Here is a 23,436-nt window from a genome sequence, read left to right on the forward strand (position 1 = left end):
CTGGAGATTAAATGGCCTGTTTGTGTCCTAGAACATTCCTTTGTTAATGTTTATGGAAATCTTGCCAGATTTTCAGATAAGCTTGCCCAAATTCACAAAGAGCCTATATTTCTGTCATCTGTGAAACCACTGAAATTCTTCATTTTATGAAAATGAAATTCTTCATTTTATCTTATTTATTGAACAGATTCTTAATGACTTTATACCCAGAAGCACCAAGAAATTCTGAAATCTCTTTTCTTTCCCTACCGTCTGGACTGTGACCCCAACAGAGAGTTAATTACACAGAAACCTGCTTACCTTACCTCCCGTGACACTAATGACAAAGGCCAATCTCAACTTCCCCACCTGTTATTCCTTAGAGAGGAGCCTGAGTTTCTCCACTGGAAAACCCCCCAGTGGCATTTGCCACCCCTTCATTAGTGAAAACTCTGAGCCACTGCTAACAGAGAAACCCTTGAGCTCACCTGTTTGTTTATCTATACAACCACCTCTGTTTCTACGTGGTGGTCAATGGAGGGCAGGGAGAAAGTTCTCGAAAAAGCTTTCCTGGGTCAAGGGGAAGTCATCAGCTCATCGACCTTTCTTTGTGCCTTTCCACTCTGCTCTCCTCTAGATGCCTTTGTTCTTCAGGTGCCTCCTCTGCTCTCCAGACCCAGGTGTTCTAGATCTTGAGGTTCTACAAGGTCTTGAGGGATGATTGCTCCATAGAGGAAAAATCAGCAATCATTTTGTGGAAGTAATTCACTTAACACTAGCTGAGGTTTGGTGCCTTTGAAACTGAAATATGTATCCATAGAAGATTCTGGACTCCAATTAATGTAACTCTGAATTAACCTTTCTGTGCTTCAGAAGATGAAAGAAAAGGAACCCTCAAATTCTTTTTTAATTTGAAGTTTACTTCTGCATTTGCTCCAAAGAATTTCAATTCCCCTCTTCATCTCTTCTGACTAGTTCCCTTATCCTTCTTCTCCCATTTTCTCCTCTTTTATTCCTTACCTTCCATATCCCCCAAATCTGAGCTGATAGTCACAGATGTGTGTTTAAGATTGAAAGTGGAGAGAATCGGTCAACTATGGGTCGGTTGAGAGGCATAGTGTAGGAAATAGTTTAATTTTCTTCTTTCCTTTCCAAAAAGCCTCATTCAGATGAAAGGCAGACCCAAAATTTACAGTAAATAAAAAAGAGCCTCAGCCGAAAAACACTAGTCCCATGTGAACAGTGGTCCTTCTGAAAACAGTAATATGAAATCATAAGATTATCTGAGGTGAGATGACTTGGTATTTTCGATGTCCTGCATAAAACCCCACTATTTTTTTTAAAGATGTTATTTACTTATTTGAGAGTGAGAGGGAGAGGCAGAAGGGAGGGGGCGGAGGGAGAAAGTGAAGCAGACTCTCTGCTGAGCAGGGAGGCCGACTTGGGACTCAATCACAGGACCTTGGGATCATGACCTAAGCCAAAGGCAGACACTTAACTGACAGAGACACTCAGGTGCCCACATCCCATTATTTTTATCTTGACAAGACAGTATTCTGGATCTTAAAGCTCTCCATTTAGTATAATTATTTTTATTATTAATATTTAATTAATGATTATTAATTATTAAACTATATGACCTACATATCCTTTTTTTTCTGAAGAACTCTGAATATTACAGGAGTCACTTTGCAATAGGACCACGCATTTTCCAGATAAGAGCGATAATCCCCAGAAAGCTTAATATTAGTATTTGGTGCTCAAGGAGTTTGTGATCTAGTTAGAGAACAGGCATATAATATGTTAAAGCACATCAAAGGTAATAATGCAGAAGTCACTACTTCGTAAATGATTTACTCCACGAGTGTTTACATTCCAACCTGAGGAATATTGGAATGAATGACAAAAAGACCTGTTAAGGAAACTTGCCAACCTGTGTGGGGCCCTAAAACAGCATAAAGGTATTAACCAAGCCAAGTTATCAGCAGGTTTCTCAATAAGGTGACTATATTTTATAGCTCGTGATACAACTTGGGAGAGATAATATTTTCATCCCTGGCTCATTTGCCATGTTATGTTCAGCATACATTTTCCAGTTCAAATATATGCCTTATTTTGAAGTCTGAAACATTACACTTAAAACTGATGTTAAGCTTAAGCACAAGTTAAGGGCATAGTTTTTTTAAAAAATTAAGATTTTAGGGGCGCCTGGGTAGCTCAGTGGATTACCTTCCGCTCAGGTCATGATCCCAGGGTGCTGGGATCAAGCCCTGCATTAGGATCTCTGCTCCGCAGGGAGCCTGCTTCCTCCACTTTCTATGCCTGCCTGTCTACTTGTGATCTCTGTCAAATAAATAAAAAATACAAAACAAACTGGGGGTTGCTGGGGGGAGGTGGGATTGGGAGAGGGGGAGGGGGCTATGGACATTGGGGAGGGGAGGCGAACCATAAAAATATATATTTTTAAAAAATTACCCAAACTCTACCTCTAACAATGTTTGTGGTCTAACTTATTCTTTTAGGATATGAACCTGGTACTTCGTCTTATGCGTTGTGTTGCCATGCTCTGCCACTAGAGGGTAGCATCATTGTTAGTGTCTTTTCTGCTGTTCATCTTACAGTGTATTCAGTATTTAGCTGTTCATCCAGTCTAATCCCCGGTGTGATTCTCTTTGGAAGTGAGGCCTTTGGAAGGTAATCAGATAATCAGAGAGGGGCCCTCATGCTGGTATTAATTCCCTTTTAAAGAAGGTATCAGAGGGAGACAATCTCTCTCTCCACATGAGAAAATGAGACAGTCTGCAAACCAGGAAGGCCTTTACCAATTTTCAGAAGGACTAGTGTTCACATGGGACTCATGTTTTTTTGGCTAAGGCTCTTTTTTATTTACTGTAAATTTTGGATCTGCATTTCACTTGAGTGAGGCTTTTTGGAACGGAAAGAAGACAAACTATTTCCTACACTATGCCTCTCAACTGACCCATAATTGACCAATTTTCTCCTCTTTCAATCTTAACCACACACATGTTGGTACCTTGATCTTGGACTTCCCACCCTCTAGAACTGTAAGAAATAAATGTTTGTTGTTCATACCACACAGTCTGTGGTGCCCTGTGACAGCAACCTACACTGACTAACATGATGTCTGACAAGATATTTGAACAGAAGCAGTGTGGGGAGCAGAGATGAGGGAAGATGGTCTTTAGAATGAAGCATGTCCTTCTAAGAAGGAACCAAGTTATTCACTATGCAGTAGTATCCCCTCTAAAGTGGAAAGAGCTCCAATTTTTGGTGTCAGAAGACTTATATTCCATCATGGGCTCAGCAACGAATCGACTGCACGATCTTGGACAAATCACTAACTCTCTGGTCTCTGAGTCTTCACCTATAGGCAACCTTTTAAGACCTATTTTCTCTAAATAATATCTTCCTTTGATTTTTCTCTCTTTATTTTGTTCCTATAGCTCACTTTCCAAAGCTACAAGTTAAACAGGATTCCTTAGGAGTTACAGTAGAGACAAAGGAAATATGGTTGCTGCTGGTGGGCCTGGACAGGCTGGGAGTAGGGAAGCAGGCGCGGGCTCCCAGGTGCCCTGATCCCACCTCGCCCCAGTGCGACCCAGTCAGTGGTGGTCGTACTGGTTGCCCAGTGTGGATACCAGATGGGCTGTTGCTTCTGGGGTCTGGCACTAAGGAAGCATGCCAAGGTCAACCAGAAAAGAATTTATAATGAGACAATAACCAGCTTCTTTAGAAATGTGGATGCCAGAGTGGCTGGTAATGGTGGCAGTATTTTAAAGGGGAAATTTGTTCTTTGAAAGCGCCAGCTGTCTTGATTGACATGGAGGAAGGAGTAGTAAATGAAATTCTGCAGGGCCCATTGAGAGATATGTTTGATAGCAAGCAGCTCAAGATATTTCTGGCTCACGGAATAACCAGGCTGTGGGTCACAAAGTTTTTGGCAGTCTTTATGAAGAATGGATTTTAGAGAAACTCAAAAGTTGGTGGAGCTCTGTGATTGTTTGCAGTGTGTTTTACTAGACAGTCCATGGGAGGAGGAACAGGATCTGGATTTGGCACATTTCTCTTAAAGGTACTTGAGGGTGAATTCCCAGAACTACAGTTTCATGACTTCAGTTTATCCTTCCGGAGAAGATGATGTCATAACCTTCCCTTATAATAGGAACTTGGCAATGAAGGGACTTAATGAGCATGCAGACTTAGTGTTGCTCAATGACAACTAATCTTTATTGCTAATGACATCATTAGCAAGATTGACCTCATGGTGAATTCTGGAAAGCTGGGTACAACAATAAAGCCAAAGAGTCTGGTTACTTCAAGTGCCAGGGCTTTTTGAAAAGTGGAACCAGAAGTGCTTAGAGGCAATGAACACCACTGCAGCAAATTTGCTGCTGAACTTAAGAAGTTCTGCAAGGCTTGAAGGGTCCCTTAATATGGACCTTAAAGAAATCAGCAGGAACTTAGTACCTTTTCCTTAAGTGCCTTATCTTGTGTCAAGCCTAATACCTCTCTATACACTGGCAGATATTAACATTCCCACCGAAAGGCTCAATCAGATGTTTTCAGATGCCTTTAGTAAAGATTGCCAACTCCTCCGTAGTCTCTACCTTGCCCATGCCTTTATGGTGAGAGGAAATGGACCGGTTTCAGGTCTTCACAGACATATGGACCATTAAAACCTTCTATATGGTTTGTATCCTGGAATCAAGAAGGCTGGAAAACTAGACTGTGTTTGGGACCTCCTGTGAGCCATTCCCATTATTAGCTCCAGCAAATAACCCATGCATGAAGCTTACCTTCATGGAACTGAGAAATTTATGAGGTTCCACAAGAGCAAGGCTCATCCCCACCCAATGGAAGGGATGGAGGAAAGCTGTCTCGTGGAAGCTGTTCTCTTTATCAGGGCTCACACAGGACTAGAACCAACTGTATGCTGCAAAACGCATGCCCGTGGAAGGCTTGCCTAGACTAAGCATAGCTGTGTAAAAAAGAATCCCCAGAAATACAACTTTCACTTTTCTTAATTTCACATTGGGATTTTTTTTTTTTTTTTTGGCCACCTTACCTTTCTGTTTCAGAACTCTTGTGATTCAGAAAGCCCGATTTGTACTTTTCCTGTTAGAAAGCATTTTTGTCTTAAAAATAGTAGTTTCCATTTCATCACAATCTGTTGATGATACCAGCATGTGAAATTAGTGAAGTCCTTGTACTTGAACTTCAAACATTTGTCTTCAGAAAATTCCCCTTTTCTCAAATTGAGAAAACCAAGTCCTTTGACATGTTACTTTATTTATAGTCTCCCAGTCAGGCATTTGTGCAATGGTAATCATGTCTTCAATCAAAAATCTTATACAGGTATATTTTTTATATTTATTTACAATTGTTTTTTTCTTTTTTCTCTTTTAAGATTCTATTTATTTGACAGAGAAAGACAAGCAAGAGAGGGAACACAAGTAGGGGGAGTGGGAGAGGGAGAAGCAGACTTCCTGCCGAGCAGGGAGCCCAATGCAGGGCTTGATCCCAGGACCCTGAGATCATGACCTGAGCCGAAGGCAGACACTTAACGACTGAGCCACCCAGGGACCCCATTGATTTTTTTCATTATCTGTTTAAATTCTGATTCTTTAAAAGCAAGCATGAGCAGTAGAACACAATATAAATACTTTTGTGTAGTACCTTCTAACTTTTCAGGGATAGGTTTTATTACAACTATTAAGGAGATCTTGTTTCTCCTTTGGGTAACCACTTGTTTGCTCTCAAAAGAATCACAATTTATATTTATTTTAATGGGCATGCATATTAAATTATCTTTAAGTATAATGCTTTTTTATTAAACCAGTTAATTTTATAATAATAAATGTCCATCTTTTTGAACATGTACACAAAAAGAAGTATGATTGTCTTCAGGGATTGTAAAATACTAAGAAGGAAGAATTTATGTATAAAGATAACTACAGCTGGAGCACCTGAGTGACTTGGTCAGCTAAGTGTCTGCCTTCGGCTCAGGGCATGATCCCAGGAACCTGAGATGGAGTCCCGCATCTGGAGCCCTGCTCAGTGGAGAGCCGACTTCTCCAGACTCTTGCTGCTCCCCCTGTGTGTGCGTTCGCGCTCTCTCTCGCTCTCTCTCTGTCAAATAAATAAATAAAATCTTTTCTTAAAAAGGTAACTATAGGACAGGATGGGATATGATCTGAAGTCACTCTGGACTTAGTACTGTGGGAGTTCACAGACAGAGAAGAGTGGGATGAAGCAATCGAAAAGAAAAGTTTGAACTGAGCCTTAAAGAATCTCCAGAAGTCAGCTGCAAGGAGCCAGGAAGGTCAGGTAGTTAATAAAACACAGATACGGAAATTAAACATATTTGGGGGAACAGAAAACAAGTCAGCCTGACGGGTCCAAGGGTTTTGTTGGATAGTATGACAGCATAACTGCATAGTGAATTAAGCTCAAGAGAAATGATTTTATTTGAACATGATGCTAATTAACTTGGACCTGATCTGAGAGGCAAAGGAACCCGGGGCAGTTTCTCATCAGAGGAGAGAGCTCCATTTTAAATTACTAAGCAATTGTGTACTCGGGAGAGCTTATGTCTATATGTTTTGGAAACTGTATGTATTTTAGCTTAAGACAGAAATCCTCAAATAGGGACTATTTGCATTCCATCCCAAGCTTCTTAACTTCTTAATCCTCCCCTAGGACATCTGAAAACAGGCAGAACCGCCCATGTTCATGAGGGTAACCAGGAAAAAGGTGTTTTCTCAACTATTTAACATTTCCTGTTAGTCATAGTAATTCCTCCCACAACACATACACACACTGCTCTAAAGCAGTGAAGGTTAAGATACACTGACATCTAATCTCAGAGCTGTTAGTTGGAATTGCCTTTAAAAGAAAGTGGCCTAATTCATTAGACTATCACCTTAATATATGTAAAAATTGAGGAGTCATATCCAATAGGAAATACATATTTTTTAAAAGTGCAGGATAACATCAAGTTCAGAAAGTCTTTATACTTAGAAGGAAATATATTTAAATATCTTTAGAGCTAAAAAATAATGAAATTCCATCAAGTGGCATGACAGCCTGGGCGAGGGTGGCAGATTTTCATGAGGTGGTGGAAAAGATGGATAATTTTAAGGATGACTCCAGCTCAGGATGGTGCCTTCCCTGTGCTTTAAAAGGCCAGGAGACAGCTTGTGTGGAGAGTCTGGTAGAATGACCATAAATAACAGGATTCAGCATGTGCTGTTTGGGCCACTGTCAAGAATCCTATTCTATTCAGTATCCAGGTTCGAGAGCTCAAGGAGTAGACTAGGTATTTCCCAACATTGCCTATCATAAATACATCACTTCCTTGGGGCGCCTGGGCGGCTCAGTGGGTTAAAGCTTCTGCCTTCAGCTCAGGTCATGATCTAAGGTCCTCCTCTCTCTCTGCCTGCCTCTCTGCCTACTTGTGATCTGTCTATCAAATAAATAAATAAAATCTTAAAAAAAATACATCACTTCCTTAACAGTAAGCCTATCTTATCGTGGAAAGTCTTAGCATTAAATTACAGTAATTTAAGAGAATCAAACTCATAAAGATATTTGTGTTAAGAAATTGTACACGTGTAGCATTTTAGGTATTTATAATTTTGAAAATAGTTTCTCTATGCTGATTAGTCTTGCAGGTCTAATTTATAAATGTTTAATTAACAGATTTAGGCTTGTGATTTTCACTAAGTTTACACAGTATAGCAGAACATTTAAGAGAACTTATGCTTTAGGGCACCTGAGTGGCTCAGCCAGTTGGGCATTCAAGTCTTGATTTCAACTGAGGTCATGATTTCAGGGTCCTGAGACTGAACCCTGAATCAGGCTCCACACTGGGTGTGGGACCTGCTTAAGATTCTCTCTCCCTCTCCCTTTGCCTCTCCCCTTCCCCCACAAAAAAATTTTTTTAAAAAGACACTTATGTTTCACCACATTTATAAGCTTAACACATTAGATTTGCAAGAATAACTTAACAACTTGGGGAGATTTGTCAGTTAATTGAAGTTTCCTTCTTAAGAATAATATAAAAAATTTTTAATTCATAGACACAATTTAAGATGTTTAAAGGGAAATCTAATTATCTAAATGTAAAATTGTGCCCTAACATCAAAATCTCCTTAAAATCGAGTGTTTAAATTTATAAGACTCAAAAATAGAATAATATTTATAAATTGAGCTCAAAATAAAAAATGCTTAAGTTTTCCCATTTTCACTGGGTTAGTCCAGAAACCCAGTCACTCTTATCACTGCACATCTCTTGAAGTACCTCCTTAAGCTTAAAACAAAAATCTCTCCTCATTGTCATTTACATGGGGAAAATTCTTTTATTCTATGCTGTCTTCAATTCTCTCAATCTTCTCTAGACTTCATTCACATTCAACAGAATATAGAATTTCTGGATCTGTTCTCCATGTGTACAAACTTTCTTTCATGGCTTTTTTAATCTATTGACTCCTTGGATTTTAAGAGAATTCATCACTTCTCAGCTTTTATTTCCACTATCCCGTAGTCCCCGCCCCCAAGTGACTCCTGCACCACTTTATGAATCCACAACCCAAATACAAACAATATAGCCTCAGTTAATGAGCCCTGTAGTAACAAAATGATGAGGAGTATACCGCAATGGTCATGACCCAACCTCCCCTTTCCACAATGAGCTGGAAGGTAATGCAATCAGAAGTTGTACTGCACATTCCCCCAAGCAAAGGAGCCTGGAAGTTATAGAAATCACTGAGGAGATGGTGTCACATCAACAGCCAATGTGGATACTGGACTGGATTATTTAAGAGTTTCTTTACTTTGTTTATGGCAAATGAAGCATGAGATACCCATAAAGGAAGTTGACAAAGCTTAGGAATTGAGATTCCAGGGTTTTGGAGAAGTTGAAATAAAATACAAATAGAAATAAGGAAGGGCACCCTCTCCTATTCCCTCCTTGGTGAAGGCTTCCTTAAAGTTACAATAATGGTGTTCAAATGTATTGTTCGTATCAGGGACTAGAGGCAGATAGCCTCAGGCTGTGGCCTTGCACTGGAACCAAATATTCCTCCACAGAGAACTCCCAGAGTTGCATCTCACTTGCATTCTTTCCATCCAGAGACTAGAGGAACGGATATTTCTGCTCTCTCATAAAGACTGTGAGAATATTTGCTCTTATATCAGTTTTCAAAATTGTAGCCTTAATATGGTTTTGGCTCTTTATTCTTAGAGTCCCTTACTCAGACCTATATCCCAGCAATGCCATTTTCATGAACTGCAGCTGACAGCTCACTCTTTTGAAACACAAACTTGCCAAAGTTCTAAAAGCTTGCTGGACTAGAGAAGATAGAGGATGACATGGGGTAGAATGCCATGATCACATGCTGCCATCACATTCTCGTGGACAATTCATATGCCAGAATTGCACTCAGCTTTATCGTAGGATTCAAAATAAGTCTTCAGGCACCCACATCAGTTCTTTCCAACCCTTATGTAAAAAAACAATGAATGTGTCCAGTTCTTTGGCCTGAAGAATCTACTCACCTCCCTCTCCAGCATCACTGTGATAATACCAGACAGGAACAGGCGTCTGGATTTGTCAGTGTTTCTAGAATGCCATGGAACTGTAGAACTTAACTGCCCACATTTCTCCTCCAGCTTCCCATGAGGCTCCTTCCTTTCTTCTATATTCAATCAGCCCTCAAGGATTCCTGAAACCCTCCTTACCTTTGCTGCCATGGCAGAGACTAGCCTTTCTGACTAACATGGTACTAAATCAGCTGTCAACTTCACTTTGTCTCAGAGATTCTAGATTCATAAAATGTGATAGCCATAAAGTGCCTCATCCAGCTCAATTCCCTTACTTTAGAGAGGACATGGTGATTGCCAAAGTCCTAGAGGCTGGTTAATTGTAGAGCCAGAATTAGAAATAAGATTTCTTGACTCTCCACTAAGGGCTACTTAGTGCAAGATGAGGTAAGAGCTTTGACTTTTTACCCAGGTAATCTGTAAAATATCTTTCCTTATTTTAACCCTCCACTATTTCAGCAGAAGGGATAGTATGGTGGCCATGCTATGCTGTGGTGATGACTTTTTGTTCTATAGATAACATCATAACTCCCCTTTCCAAGCTCTCATAGCTTTGCACCCATGCTAGGGATCACTTCTCTCATCTTCTCTAAAAGATTGCACAACTCAGGATGACAGCTGTGTTACTTTTCTCAGGGAACAAGTCAGACGTTACAAAAGGAGATGTCTCACAAAAAGGAATTTGTCACACTGCTCCTTTTTCATGATGCAAGGGTGAGGTGCAGTTGAATCTTCAAAACACATGAGTGAAATAATATGATAATTATCTTTCTCTGATTGACTTATATCACTTAGCATAATACCCTCCAGTTCCACCCATGTCGACTTAAACAGTAAGTAGTCATCCTTTCTGATGGCTGGATAATATTCCACTGTAGATATATGCCACATTTTCTTTATCCACTCATCTGTTGATAGACACCTCAGCTCCTTCCACAGTTTGGCTGTTGTAGACATTGCTGCTTAAAACAGTGCAGAAGATCATAGGAAAGGGGAGCAGGAAAACTGAATGGGAAGTAACCAGAGAGGAAGACAAACTGTGAGAGATTCTTAACTACAGGAAGCAAACTGAGGGTTCCTGGAGAGAAGATAGTTGGGGGAATGGGGTAACTGGGTGATGGGCATTAAGGAGGATACATGACGTGATGAGCACTGGGTATTACATGCAACTGATGAATTATTGAACTCTACATCTGAAACTAATGTTGTACTATATGTTGGCTAATTGAATTTAAATTAAAAAAATGAGAATGTAAAAAAAAAAAAAAAGATGAGATGTGTGGGAGGCCACGATAAGGCTTGAGACGAGGACCAAACCAGGCCCTGACTTGTGTCTCCTTTAAAGTCCGAATAGCCTAAAAAAGGCTTATTAGGATGGAAAAGTTGAGTTGCACTGAGAAAGGGTCTGTGCTCTGTGTTGTGCGCTCACCTACGTGACTTCCTACACGTTTACTAGTGAGAGGAAAGCAATTTGGGTGGGGTCCTAAATTCTTAACTGGTCCTTGCTGTTCCAGCACAGCTCGAAGAACTCTCTCCGGTTTGTTGTTACTTCTTTGTAATTATTATCTGAAGACAAAGACCACTGGCCTTGGAAGATCTGCATTTAGACCTTGAGAAGTAGTTAATGGGGAAGTCTGGAGGGTTTCATGCATATGTAACATCGTAATTAGCTAATGATGGGCACTTCTTTGTAATTATTTCTGTTGGCTATATAATGCCTCGCTGCCCTGAATAAACTCGGCACTGTTGGACATCCTCCTCAGTGTCCCTCCTGTCCCCATCACTTTGTCTCTTTAACTTCTTTTCACCATCCTCTTACCCTCACGTTTCCTGGTCAATTTGTCGTGCCGGCCGCGGCAAAAAAAAGACAAGATGTCTCTACCAAGTTTCCTGCATTCATTTATTTCTCATTGTAGCAACAAGATAAACAGGTGTAATTCCATGTTTAATGAGTTACAAATGGTAGTAAGCCCAAGAACCTTGAGCATATCTATAATGCAAATAAAACATTTTTCTTAGCATGGATTTTAACTTAGATGATCTGAGAATAGCCACTCCAGGCCCCAAATACCATGATTGATGTGCAAAATGCATTTTTATCACCCAAAGTACTTACAAACCTAAAAATAAAATATTTGAATTCAAATACTTTAACCAAATTGGAAATACAAACAATATACCAAGAATCACCTTCAGCTGTATGTTCTCCAAGCAAAAGGTCAAAAAACAAAACCATGAACAAAATTAATCCAGAAAAGAGAAGTTCATCCAGAAAAACTATGCCCATCAAAATCACATCTCTTCTTCTGATTCTTGTTCTCGTTCAGAATTTTTCAGGAGTCCAACTTCTGAGGGGCAGAATCTCTGAAGTCGAGATTTAACCAACCTGAGGAGAATGAAAGATATCTCATGTTATGCTGTTTAAGAAAAACCCAGAACAACGTCTATCTGTAATACAACAAACTCCAAATTATCTGTGCAAATGGGAGAGGCAATCCAAAAAAGAAAGTCACTTTTATTTGGCTTTAGAGCTACCTGAAAACTTTTTGTGGACTGAAGCAGGGTATAAGTAAATAGGTACAATCAGTTATTAAGTAAATGTACAACAAGATTGTTCAGGTTTCAGAAAATGCCTAATCATTCATAGCTTTGATCATTTCTAAAACAAACAAGAGAATCTCTGGGCGGCAGCAAGCCAAGATGAAACCAAGGTCAGCCGAGAGCTTTTCCATCAAGTCCGCACCTAGGTATGTATTGCAAAAAGGAGCCCTCTCTTGGAAAGTGTATAGAGGCATCTCCTTCCCCGTGTCAAGCCCCATGTCCAGTCCTTCCCAAAGTGTGCCTTCAGAGGAGTGATTTTGTGTAGGCCACGGACTGCTCAATTGCATGTGGTCGATGGTCCATGTGTGATCCATGGTGAACTAGGAAGTTGGAAGAAGTGCCCTCCCCCTATGTGACTGTTTTCATAGATTAAGAGATCTGTAGGTCTGGGGGAAATCAGAGTATCATTTTTGACGCTGGAAGATACAAAGGTTCTTATTCCCAGAAACTCAGCATACTCTCCACTTCTCTGATGTAATAAAATCTAAGCAAAGCTTTCCTGTGCATAATTATTCATAAAGACACTGTTCTACGACCATATTGATAGAACACAGTTAATTCCAGAAGTTCATAGGAATGCACAAACAAATTTGATACACCAAGTCATCACAATCATTCTCATTTTGTGAAAAACTTCACCAGCCTATCTGCATCCCTTATCTTCTGCCTCCCTTCTTCCAGTGAAGCTCTGGCCTTCCCCCATAAATATGCATTGACTTTATTGTGCTCTGGATGCTACGAGAATATAAGCTCTGTGCTCTGGATGCTATGAGAATATAAGAGCAAAGACTATCTTATTTAGTGCCCTACCGCTAGCCAGAGCCTAGACCAACTGGTGCGTAACAGTGACTCAACACACATCTGACTAATCAATGGCCTTCGGAGCAATCTGCCAGGAGTCCACATCACTCACTTATTCATAGAGGTTAATTCTTCAGTCACTTTCAACTCAGCATTAACTCCTTCAATATACAACAACTGAGTAGTACCAATAACAACTATTGACTCATCAAGATCAAGAAAACCAATTGAAATGATTTGCCTTGATTAATTGACTACTGATATTGCTTCCGATGTCCTCAACTCTTCAAGGCACTGTTCTCACGAAAGACTAATAGGCTTAAACAATTTAAAGGCGGTAACAGTGTTTGTGTCATATCTCAGATCCATGTGGTTATCTCTACATTGCACAACCTCAATACATGCTCAATGAAATGGATTAACTGTTAATTCAGTAATGAGATACAGTCCTGATGGCTCATGTGGAAAATAAAACAAATATATGGCTACTTATTATAAATTAATTGTTAACACAGGCCCTTCCTGTTTCCCACTCCTCCTTCATGGATGACTCTTTCTGTTTCCCACGTCTCCTTCCTGGGTTGCGTCTGCTGTTACTATAAGCTCCCAAGCTGAGACATGTTCAGGCTCTGTCTGCACCCTGTAGACCTGGGTATTGGCACATGTATAAATGGGCGCTGGAGACAGATTAAAGGCTGTAATGATAAAGAGGAAGTGCAAATAATTGCTAGTTCCTGGAATGATGTTAGTCCAGGATACTAAGGTTAGCATGAGTGAGTCTGAGGTTGTGCTCCCATGGGTTTTCTTCAATTAATAAGAGAAAGAGCAGAACTGAGACTCTGGGTGTACTTCCAGAGTCCATCTGGAAATGAAACTTCCAGAAGGCAAACTGTCACATTCCTGGGATTTGGACATCTCTATTTTGTTCTTCAAAACGAGTCACCTGGATTATTGCTTAGGAAACCAACCTGAATGTGGGCATACTTCTCTACCCATAGAGAGGGGCTTTTGACATATTTCTATGAATAGTGGAGTTTAAATGTGAAATACAGTAGAACATCCAACAAAATTTCCAAACAGGTAAGTCTCTCTTACGAATTGTTATTTCAGAACTGCAGGTATGGGCTGAATGAGGCAATCTTTGAGCCATTATTCTGGAAAGCTGGGAAGTACAACTTCATTTTTCTGAGATTTGGGGGGCTGTGGTTCCATAACCCAGTTTTGTTTCCATGGTGATCTTTGCATTTTGTCAAACAAATTCTGATATAATGTACTAAAAATCCATCACCTGTGACTGACTTAGAAACTACTCCGATCAAATCCTGAAAAATAGATTGTCAAAACTCCTTATGATTCTACAACTGAATTAGCCTGCCATGTGACCTCACTGAAAGTCAGTACTGAATCTTCATTATATTTTTTAGGTTATTGCTTAAGTTTATATCAACATACCTCACAACATAAGCTCTTGTTTTTATATTTCCAAGAGCATTATGAGAGCAAGACTGAAAAGCATCTGAAACATGATTTCCAAACAAAGCCCATATTCATGTAACTCTGAAGCAGATCTATTAAAACAGTAAATAAATGTTTATTGAGTACCTACACAATAAATGGAATGCCATTTGACAGCATGTCAAGATCTGTGCAAAACATGAAAAGGGTATTTTCCTCAAGGTGCTACAATCTAGCTAGCAGGTAAGGCTGACATGAGCTAACAGTATAGATAGATTGCAATTGCAAAAAGGGGTAATAGTGACTAAAGTACTAGAAAACTCATGAAGGGAAATGAGTCTAGAACAGTCACAAAGTTTTCATAGAAGAGATAAGCATTTAATTTGGATATGCCAGGTAGAAGGGACTAAGTGGTCAAAAGGTAAAGGCTGAGGAAGTCAACATGGACCTTCTGGTTTCTAGAAAACTGTACGTGGATAAGAGAGGTCTGAAGCTTTTTGAAACAGGAAGAGACAGTAGTCTTCTTTTGGCTCTGGAAGGGAGCTGACATGAGCTAGAGAGGTTCCTTGAATGTTGCCATTATTCTTGGAGGCTTCCCAGCCCCTAATGAGATGAGGCCCAGATGTCAGCCTAGAACAACAGAGGAAGAAGCCAAGTTTCATTCAGTGGCAGAGCCAGTCCAACCAACCATGTGCCTGCTTTGGAGGAATGAAATGGAACTAATAGAAATCAGTCAATGAGAAGCTAGAATCTCCTAGTACCCAAAGCACTTAGACCTCTAGAAGGAGGTATCTACAGATCAAAGTAAGCTGACCCAAAGCCTAGCAGAGACATCTGGAGCTAAACAAGGAAATGGTTCTCTTACTTAGAGACCCAGCACCAAAGCTGCTTCAACAGTGAAGCTCAAAGAAGCACGAGACAAGAGAGGTGACCTGGAGGGAAGAGTAGAAAGCTAGTGTTTGAAGAGGCTGAGACCCCACTGAGCCTGGAAACAGTTACCAATTTTAGGAATCCAGAGAACCTATTAGACATATACTGCCCAATATGCTAGATACTATGCATTTACAGATATTTAAGTTAATTAAAATTAATGTGACCTTAGGCACATGTCAAGTGCTCAGAAACCACAGTCAAGTAGTTCATGGTCACCAAAATGAAGACTGCAGATACAGAATATTTAGGTCAGTGCTGAAGTCTGAAGAATTAAGTGCATGCCTAGTAGTTGGAACTAGCCATACCCATTGTGGCTTGGTATTAGCTACCTTAAAGACAGGAACCATGTTCAGCTCCTTCTACTTCTTTTCATCCCTCAAGCTAAGGCTTAATTCTCAACTGCGGGGAAGCCTCTTCTGGGCTTCAATAGTACTTTCTTCTAATAGTTCCAGCTACTGCACTGTATGTAAATTGTCTACCTCTGGTGACTAACATAATAAAAAATAATAATAATAAAATAAAAATAAATTGTCTATCTCTCTTCCTTAGGGTCTATACATTATGTCTTTTGTGATACAGGAGGAGGGGAGGGGAAAAAGAAAAGTAACAAAAAGAACAAGATCAACGAGAAGAAGAATAACCTCCACTGTCCCCTTGTTATGTCCTAAGCAGTGTAAACACCTATCTCATTTAGGTATGATTATTATTCCCATTTTGTAAACAATAAAACTGAGACTTAATGTGGTTGCATAATTTGTCCAAAGTCATATAGCTGATAGGTGGCAGATCTAGGAATATGTATTTTATCAATCTGTTCTATTGTTCTTCATCCACTGTGAGACCTTGTATTGGGGTCTAAAAATATGATTTTTCTTTTTTTATGATAATAAATTTTCTTTTTAAAAAATATGAGTTTTCAACTGACTCTTACTTTTAGAAATATTAGAGCAAATGTCAAATTAATCATATACTCAAATTTAATGGGAGACATAAACATTGGTCAAAAAATGACACCAAGCTTGTGAATTGCTATGATTAATGTACATGTGAGCAAGTGGAGGGCTCCCTGCAGGTATGGAGAGGACCATCTGGAAAAGGAGACAGCATATGCAAAGAGACAAAGGCACAGAAAAGTGTGTTGAAAGGTGACACACAGGTCAAAGACACAGATGAGACACAGTTGGCTGAGTCTAACTTTAAACCAGCATTTATTCTTTCAAGGGGGACTTTCTGGGTTTGCAGATAATTTTCTGCTGCATTACCCTGTCTTGTGGAATACTAAGGAATGGAGTCCCCCTTCAAACCTAAAGTTCAATACTTTTGAGTCTTGATGATCATATACCAAGAAATATAACTTACATGAACAAAAAAATCACTAACTTACCAAATGACAAAGGCATAAATCATTCCAACAACAACAATGTTTAATGCATAATGCCAACAAAAGCATATGGTAAGAAACATGATGTTGTCATGATCCATTGCATCCCATGCAGGAGCTCCACTGGGGGGATAAAGGACAAAACCAATCTGTAATTTAAAACAAAAAACACATATTAAAATAATCAGCCACATTCCCAAAGAGAGTACATTTCAAAATGTTTGGTTCTAAGATTAATCTTAACTAAGGTAACCCCAATTATCTGAGATGTTACAGATAAGACATTAGATCTTACTGCCTGCTTTAGTAATACAGATAGTATCTACCAGGTCACAATTTTGAAAAAAAAAATGTTAAGGACATTTGAAGAGCAACTTTTGGGAGGGGAGGGGAACCATAAGAGACTATGGACTCTGAAAAACAACCTGAGGGTTTTGAAGGGTCAGGGGTGGGAGGTTGGGGGAACAGGTGGTGGGTAATGGGGAGGGCACGTTTTGCATGGAGCACTGGGTGTTGTGCAAAAAGAATGAATACTGTTACGCTGAAAAAATAAATAAAATGGAAAAAAAAAAACTTTCAAAATATAAATAGTAATCATCTCTGTGGATTAGTGGACTTTCAGAGAATGTGCCAGGTTTCTAAGCTGTGAAGTTTCACTCAGTTATTTCAAAATTAGAGTACACAGAGGTTTGTAAATAAATAAATGCTCACAGCTAACATTATATTCAGTGATCAAAGACTAGAAGCTTTTCCCCCTAAGACCAACAACAAAAGGAGGGTGTTGGATTCACCACTTCTATTCAACATTGTCCTAAAAACTTCTAGTCAAAAATTAGTCAAGTAAAATAAAGGGCATCCAGATTCTAAAGGAAGAAGTGAAACTATCTCTATTCACAGGTGATATGATCTTATATATAGAAAACCCTAAAGAATCCACACACAAAAAAAAAAAATCTATTGGAGCTAATAAATGAATTCAGCATACTTGCAGAACACAAAATCAATACACAAATTCAGTTGTATTTCTATACACGTCTAATGAACAACACAAAAATTAAATTAAGAAAACAATGTTACCTACAATAGCACTGAAAAAAATAAAATACTTAGGAATAAATTTAATCAAGGAGGTTTAAGACTTGTTCACTGAAAACTACAAAACATTGTTGAAAATTTCAAGACCTAAATAAATGGAAATACATCTCATGTTCATGGACTGGATGATTTAATATTGTTAAGACAGCAATAACACCCAAAGCAATCTACAAATTCAGTGCAATCTCCATCAAAATCCCCATGGTCTCCTTAATGCCCATCCCCCCACTCACCTCCCCTGCCACGATCCTCAGAGGGCACGTGATGTGATGAGCACTGGGTGTTATATGCAACTGATGAATCACTAAACACTACATCAAACACTAATGATGTACTATACACTGGCTAACTGAATTCAAATTTTTTAAAAATCCCAATGGTCTTTTTTTACAGAAATGGAAAGCTGACCCTAAAAATCATATGTAATTACCATGAACCCAGAATAACCAAAACAACCTCAAAAAATAAAAACAAAGCTGTAAGACCCATGCTTACAGATTTCAAAACTTATTATAAAACTGCAGTCATCAAAATAGTGTGGTATAGACATCATGAAATACAGATTGATGAGATAGAATTGAGACTCCAGAAATAAATCTATATGTCTGTAGAAAATTCATTTTGACAAGAGTTCCAAGGCCATTCAGTGGGTAAATCAGTAGTCTCTTCAACGGTGCTAGGACAACTGGATATCCACATGCAAAAGAATGGATTTGGACCCTTGTCTCACACTCCATATAAAAATTAACTCAAAACAGATCAAAGACCAAATATAAAACTAGGTGTGCCTGGGTGGCCCAGTGGGTTAAAGCCTCTGCCTTCGGCTCGGGTCATGATCCCAGCATCCTGGGATCAAGTCCCACATCGGGCTCTCTGCTCAGTGGGGAGACTGCTCTGTCTCTGCCTGCCTCTCTGCCTACTTGTGATCTCTGTCTGTCAAATAAACAAATAAAATCTTTAAAATAAATAAATAAAATCATAATACTCTCAGGAGAAAACATAAAAGGAAAGCTTCATGCCCTGGGATTGGGGATTTCTTCTTAGACCCTACACCAAAAATACAATCAACCAAACAACAAGTAGATAAATTGGACTTCACAAAAATTAAATAACTTTTATACATCAAAGGACACTATCAAGAAAATGCAAAGAGAGTCCACAGCATGGAATAAAATACTGCTGTGTCATATATCTGATAAGGAATTATTATCTACAATGTATAAAGACCTCCTACAACTCAACAGTTAAAAGACAAAAAACAAATATTTTTAAGTGAACAAAGGAGTTGAAGAGACATTCCTCCAAAGAAGGTATGCAAGTGGTAAATAAACTCATGAAAAGATGATGAACATTGTCACTTATTATAGATATGCAAATCAAAACCATAAGGAGATACCATTTCACACTCACTAGGATGGTAAAAATAATAAATAACAAGTTTTAGTAATAATATGGAGAAATTGGAATCCTTGTAAATTCTTGGTAGGAATATAAAATGGTGCAGTCACTGTCCAAAACAATTGGACAGTTTCTCAAAAAGTTAAATGCAGCATTAATTATCATATCACCTGGCGATACCATTCCCAAGCATATACTCAAAAGAACTGAAAACAAATATTCAAACAAAAATTTATAAACAAATGTTCATAGCAGCATTATTCACAGCAGTCAAAAGTTGAAAACAACCCAAATGTCTGTCAACTGATGGTGAGTAAACAAAATGTGGTATATCAATATCATTGAATATTGAACCATAAAGTCATGATGCACTAATATGTGATATAATATGGATGAATCTTGTAAACATTATGTTAAGAGAAAGAAGGCAGACACAAAAGGTCACATATTGTATGATTCTATTTACATGAAATATCCAGAATACGTAAATTCATAGAAATAAAAAGCAAATTTGTGGTTATCAGGGATTGGGAGGAGAGCGAAAGAGAATGATTGCTTCAGGGTTCTAGGGTTTTCTTCTGGGGTGATGAAAATGTTTCAGAACTGAATAACAGTGATACTTGTACAATATTGTGAATGTCCTTAAATGGCACTGAATTATATACTCTAAAACAGTTAATTCTGTTATGTAAATTTTATCCTAACCAAAAACAAGATAGAGAGAGAGAGGGAAGAATGATAGACAGATGGCAGGATGGGGAATGGACATAGGTCAGGTCTCTAGAACTAAATGAAATATAATACCAAGATAATCACAAGGATAATTGTATGAATGTCCACTGGCTAACTAGAACTGTAACTGTCAGTTACAGTAGTTGGGAGTTTTCCTGACAATGGCCTTTAAAATGATGTATTATTACCTCCACTTTAATGTATTATTGTCTTCATCATCCAGATGAGAAAATTGGGTGGTTTTATAATTTGCCTAGGATCACACATCTAATTAATGAAATTTTACAAGAACAACAACAAAAAAAAGCATTTAGTCCATACTTTTGAGTGAAACTTTAATTCCATTTCTGTTTGAAATTTCACAAAACCTGAGTAAATTAGGAAAAAATAAGACTTGGGTCTTAATCTCTTGTTTCTATTTCCCATTTTAAAGAATTCTCTTTGTACCACCCAATATATGTATCAGTAGGTGTGAGGCACCTTAACCTCATTCATGCACATAAACTTCACAATAATTTTCAGTCCTCATCATAATTCCAAGAATAAGATATCATTATCCTCATTCACCTCATGCCCTCCATTTGAAGCAACTTATGAAAGGTAACAAAGAAATTGTGTCAAGTAAGTTGAGTGTAATGAACCATGGACCAGCTCCCCAGTTCTTACCTATTGGTCCCACTGATGTCCTTCCAATGCCATCCACCCATCTATCCCTGCTTGGGAAGTAATTTGCTATAGCTCCCAGAGGTAGAGTTGTTGCGAGTTATGTTGTGTGCCTCCAAAAGGATATGTTGATGTCCTAACACTTGGTGCCTGTGAATGTCACATTATTTGGAAATAAAGTCTCTGCAGATGTCATCAACTCGAGATGAGGTCATAGTGGATTAGAACTGACCCTAAATCCAATGACCAGTATCCTTATTATGGAAGGCCATATGAAGACACAGGTACACAGAAACACACAGGTGTGACTCTGGAGGCAGAGGTTGAAGTTACGCTGCCATAAGCCAAGGTATGTCAAGGATTGCTGGCAGCTCTCGAGGAGAGAGGCATAGCACAGATTCTGCCTTTGGGCCCCCAATATACTGACACCTTGATTTCTAGACTTCTGGCCTCCAGATGAGGGAAAGAATACATTTCCACTTGAAATATAGAATCAGCCACTAATCTTTCACTGGGTATTCTAATTTGCTTCCTAATGTAAAATTCTAACCAGAAAAAAGGTCTGAAAAAGATTTTTTTTTCTTGCTGTATCTTCTATGGCATCCCTGAATATCTGGTTTTGACTAATTTAATATCACATTTAAAATGTAAATAATTATCTTCCCTAACATACAACAAGCCAGGGGCCCATTTCCCATAGGTTAAAGTTTGAATTTCCTAGTGTTTTATGTCTAATGCTCCAATCACTTATTTTAACACTATTAGTCTTAAACAAGTGTTTGATCTACCATACCATACTTCAGACCATTACTGCTTAGTTGGGTCTTTTTGACATCTCTGAATGAACTTTTGTCTTTTCTTTTTTTTTTTTTTTTTCAGTGTTCCAAGATTCAGAACTTCATCTTTCTTAAAGCCAAAACAAAGCTGCATTTACTTTAGACTCAGGATCTGGGAAGTTGTGGGAGGAGTCCCTGGGGCATTAATGAGGGGGTGAGTGATACATCAGATACTGTTCAAAGTAATGGGAAGTAAGGACAACAGAATTATCTTCTCCTCCACAAGGATCTCTGCCTCAACTCTGACAGTGATGGGGAGGAACTTGGAAATGACAAAGTGCAAAGATGAGCTTTAAAAATACTCTCCCACAGGGGTGTCTGGGTGACTCAGTTGGTTAAGCATCCAACTCCTCATTTTGGCTCAGATCGTGATCTCCAAGTTGTGAGATTGAGTCTTCCATCCCACCAGCACCCCTGGTCTGGGCTCGGTGCTCAGTGGAGAATCTGCCTGAGATTTTCTCCCTCTCTCTCTCTCCATCTGCCCCTCCTCCCACTCCCTCTCTCTCTCCCTCTCTCACTTGCTCTCTCAAATAAATAAATAAACCTTGAAAAAAAAAGTATTTTCCCACAAAGAGTCTCAGATAAACCATGTTTCATGGAATGAATGGGCCTGAAGGATATCTTTTTCTTTTTTAAATTGCATGATATGGATAGGTTTTCGAAGTGAGTAAAATGGAGTCCCTTGTGTCAAGCAGGAGCTAGGCGGTATGGTGGGGACCCCAGAACTGATAGCGAGTAGAACCAGAGGAGGTCTGCAGGGACCCAAAACCAATTAAATCCCTTTAAAAAGGGAAGGATTTTGGCAGCAAACTGTCAGACTCTTCAGATATTAATCCCTCTCTGTCTCACCATTTTAAAAAGGCAGCTGCCAGGGCGCCTGGGTGGCTCAGTGGTTTAAGCTGCTGCCTTCGGCTCAGGTCATGATCTCAGGGTCCTGGGATCGAGTCCCGCATCGGGCTCTCTGCTCAGCAGGGAGCCTGCTTCCCTCTCACTCTCTCTGTCTGCCTCTCTGCCTAATTATGATCTCTCTCTGTCAAATAAATAAATAAAATCTTAAAAAAAAAAAAATAATAAAATAAAAAGGCAGCTGCCGTGGAAGGCTCTGCCCAGTGGATCTCCAAACGGAACCAAGATCCTTCACTGCTTGAACATAAGCAGTTAAGTGTGGAGAGCTTACACGGATCAAACTGAGGTCGACAGAGGCCTTATCTCAACTGCGCTGACATCGAGTTTGGTTCGTTAGCCTCCTACACCCTTTTGTTCTCTTGCTTGTTGTGTGATTTGTCTTCTGTCCTGCTTTGTGTGGTGTGTAACAAGCCAAGTTTAATCACATGGTGAAATGTCATCGAGTTTGGAATCCCGAACCTGCTTTATCATTGTGATTTAACTTTGCTTCATGATTGAATAAAGCTGACATTGTGGAAAGACACAACTCCTGTGTGCGCCTTCATAGTGTGCTCATGACAGTCTCTGAGAAAACATATCTGACTGTAATGAGCTTCGGGAAAGAAACCATTCTTAAAGATTGGGAGCAGAGTTCTCTCGAAGTTTGCCTATTACCCCATCCTTTACATATGAGTTATAAAAAAATGGCCAATCTGAACATTTGCCTCACCATTTCCCAACTCCTTTATAGTTCCAAGAATCTAGATGTGCTAATCTGTCTACATATTGTTTATGCACTAGTATTAACCACCTATGGACAAGTAGATAGAGAAAAAAATATGGTGAAAAGCAATTCACGATGTCCTATTATTAGCTTACGACAATGTTTATTGGCCATAAACATTCATTTACCACACATAACATCAAAATAAAAGCAGAATAAATTCGCCTGTGTCTCCAGACATTTTTGTTTCAGAGGAATCTGAGGGTGGAGAGAGGTACTACAGCTAAACCTTCATTTCCTGCCAGTGTGTGTGTTTGTACTGGTATTAA

At 39.1% G+C, this 23,436-nt stretch overlaps 1 protein-coding gene and 1 pseudogene across 3 annotated transcripts in view; one reads left to right on the plus strand and one right to left on the minus strand.

The window, feature by feature from the left end:
- Positions 1 to 1,075: 1,075 nt before the first annotated feature.
- On the plus strand, positions 1,076 to 4,986 carry LOC123940749 (annotated as a pseudogene).
- Positions 4,987 to 11,498: 6,512 nt separating this feature from the next.
- The window catches only part of TMEM45A (transmembrane protein 45A), a 69,882-nt gene continuing 57,944 nt past the window's right edge, over positions 11,499 to 23,436 (minus strand). For all 3 annotated transcript variants that reach the window (XM_046002858.1, XM_046002860.1, XM_046002859.1), the window contains exons 5-6: positions 16,778 to 16,923; positions 11,499 to 11,989 (exon numbers count right to left, since the gene is read on the minus strand). In XM_046002858.1, coding sequence (XP_045858814.1) covers positions 11,896 to 11,989; positions 16,778 to 16,923 — 240 coding nt within the window. In that variant the 3' untranslated portion in view covers positions 11,499 to 11,895. The remainder of the gene's footprint in view (positions 11,990 to 16,777; positions 16,924 to 23,436) is intronic.

This window comes from Meles meles, chromosome 4, assembly GCF_922984935.1.
Source record: "Meles meles chromosome 4, mMelMel3.1 paternal haplotype, whole genome shotgun sequence".
In the NCBI taxonomy this organism is placed as follows: domain Eukaryota; kingdom Metazoa; phylum Chordata; class Mammalia; order Carnivora; family Mustelidae; genus Meles; species Meles meles.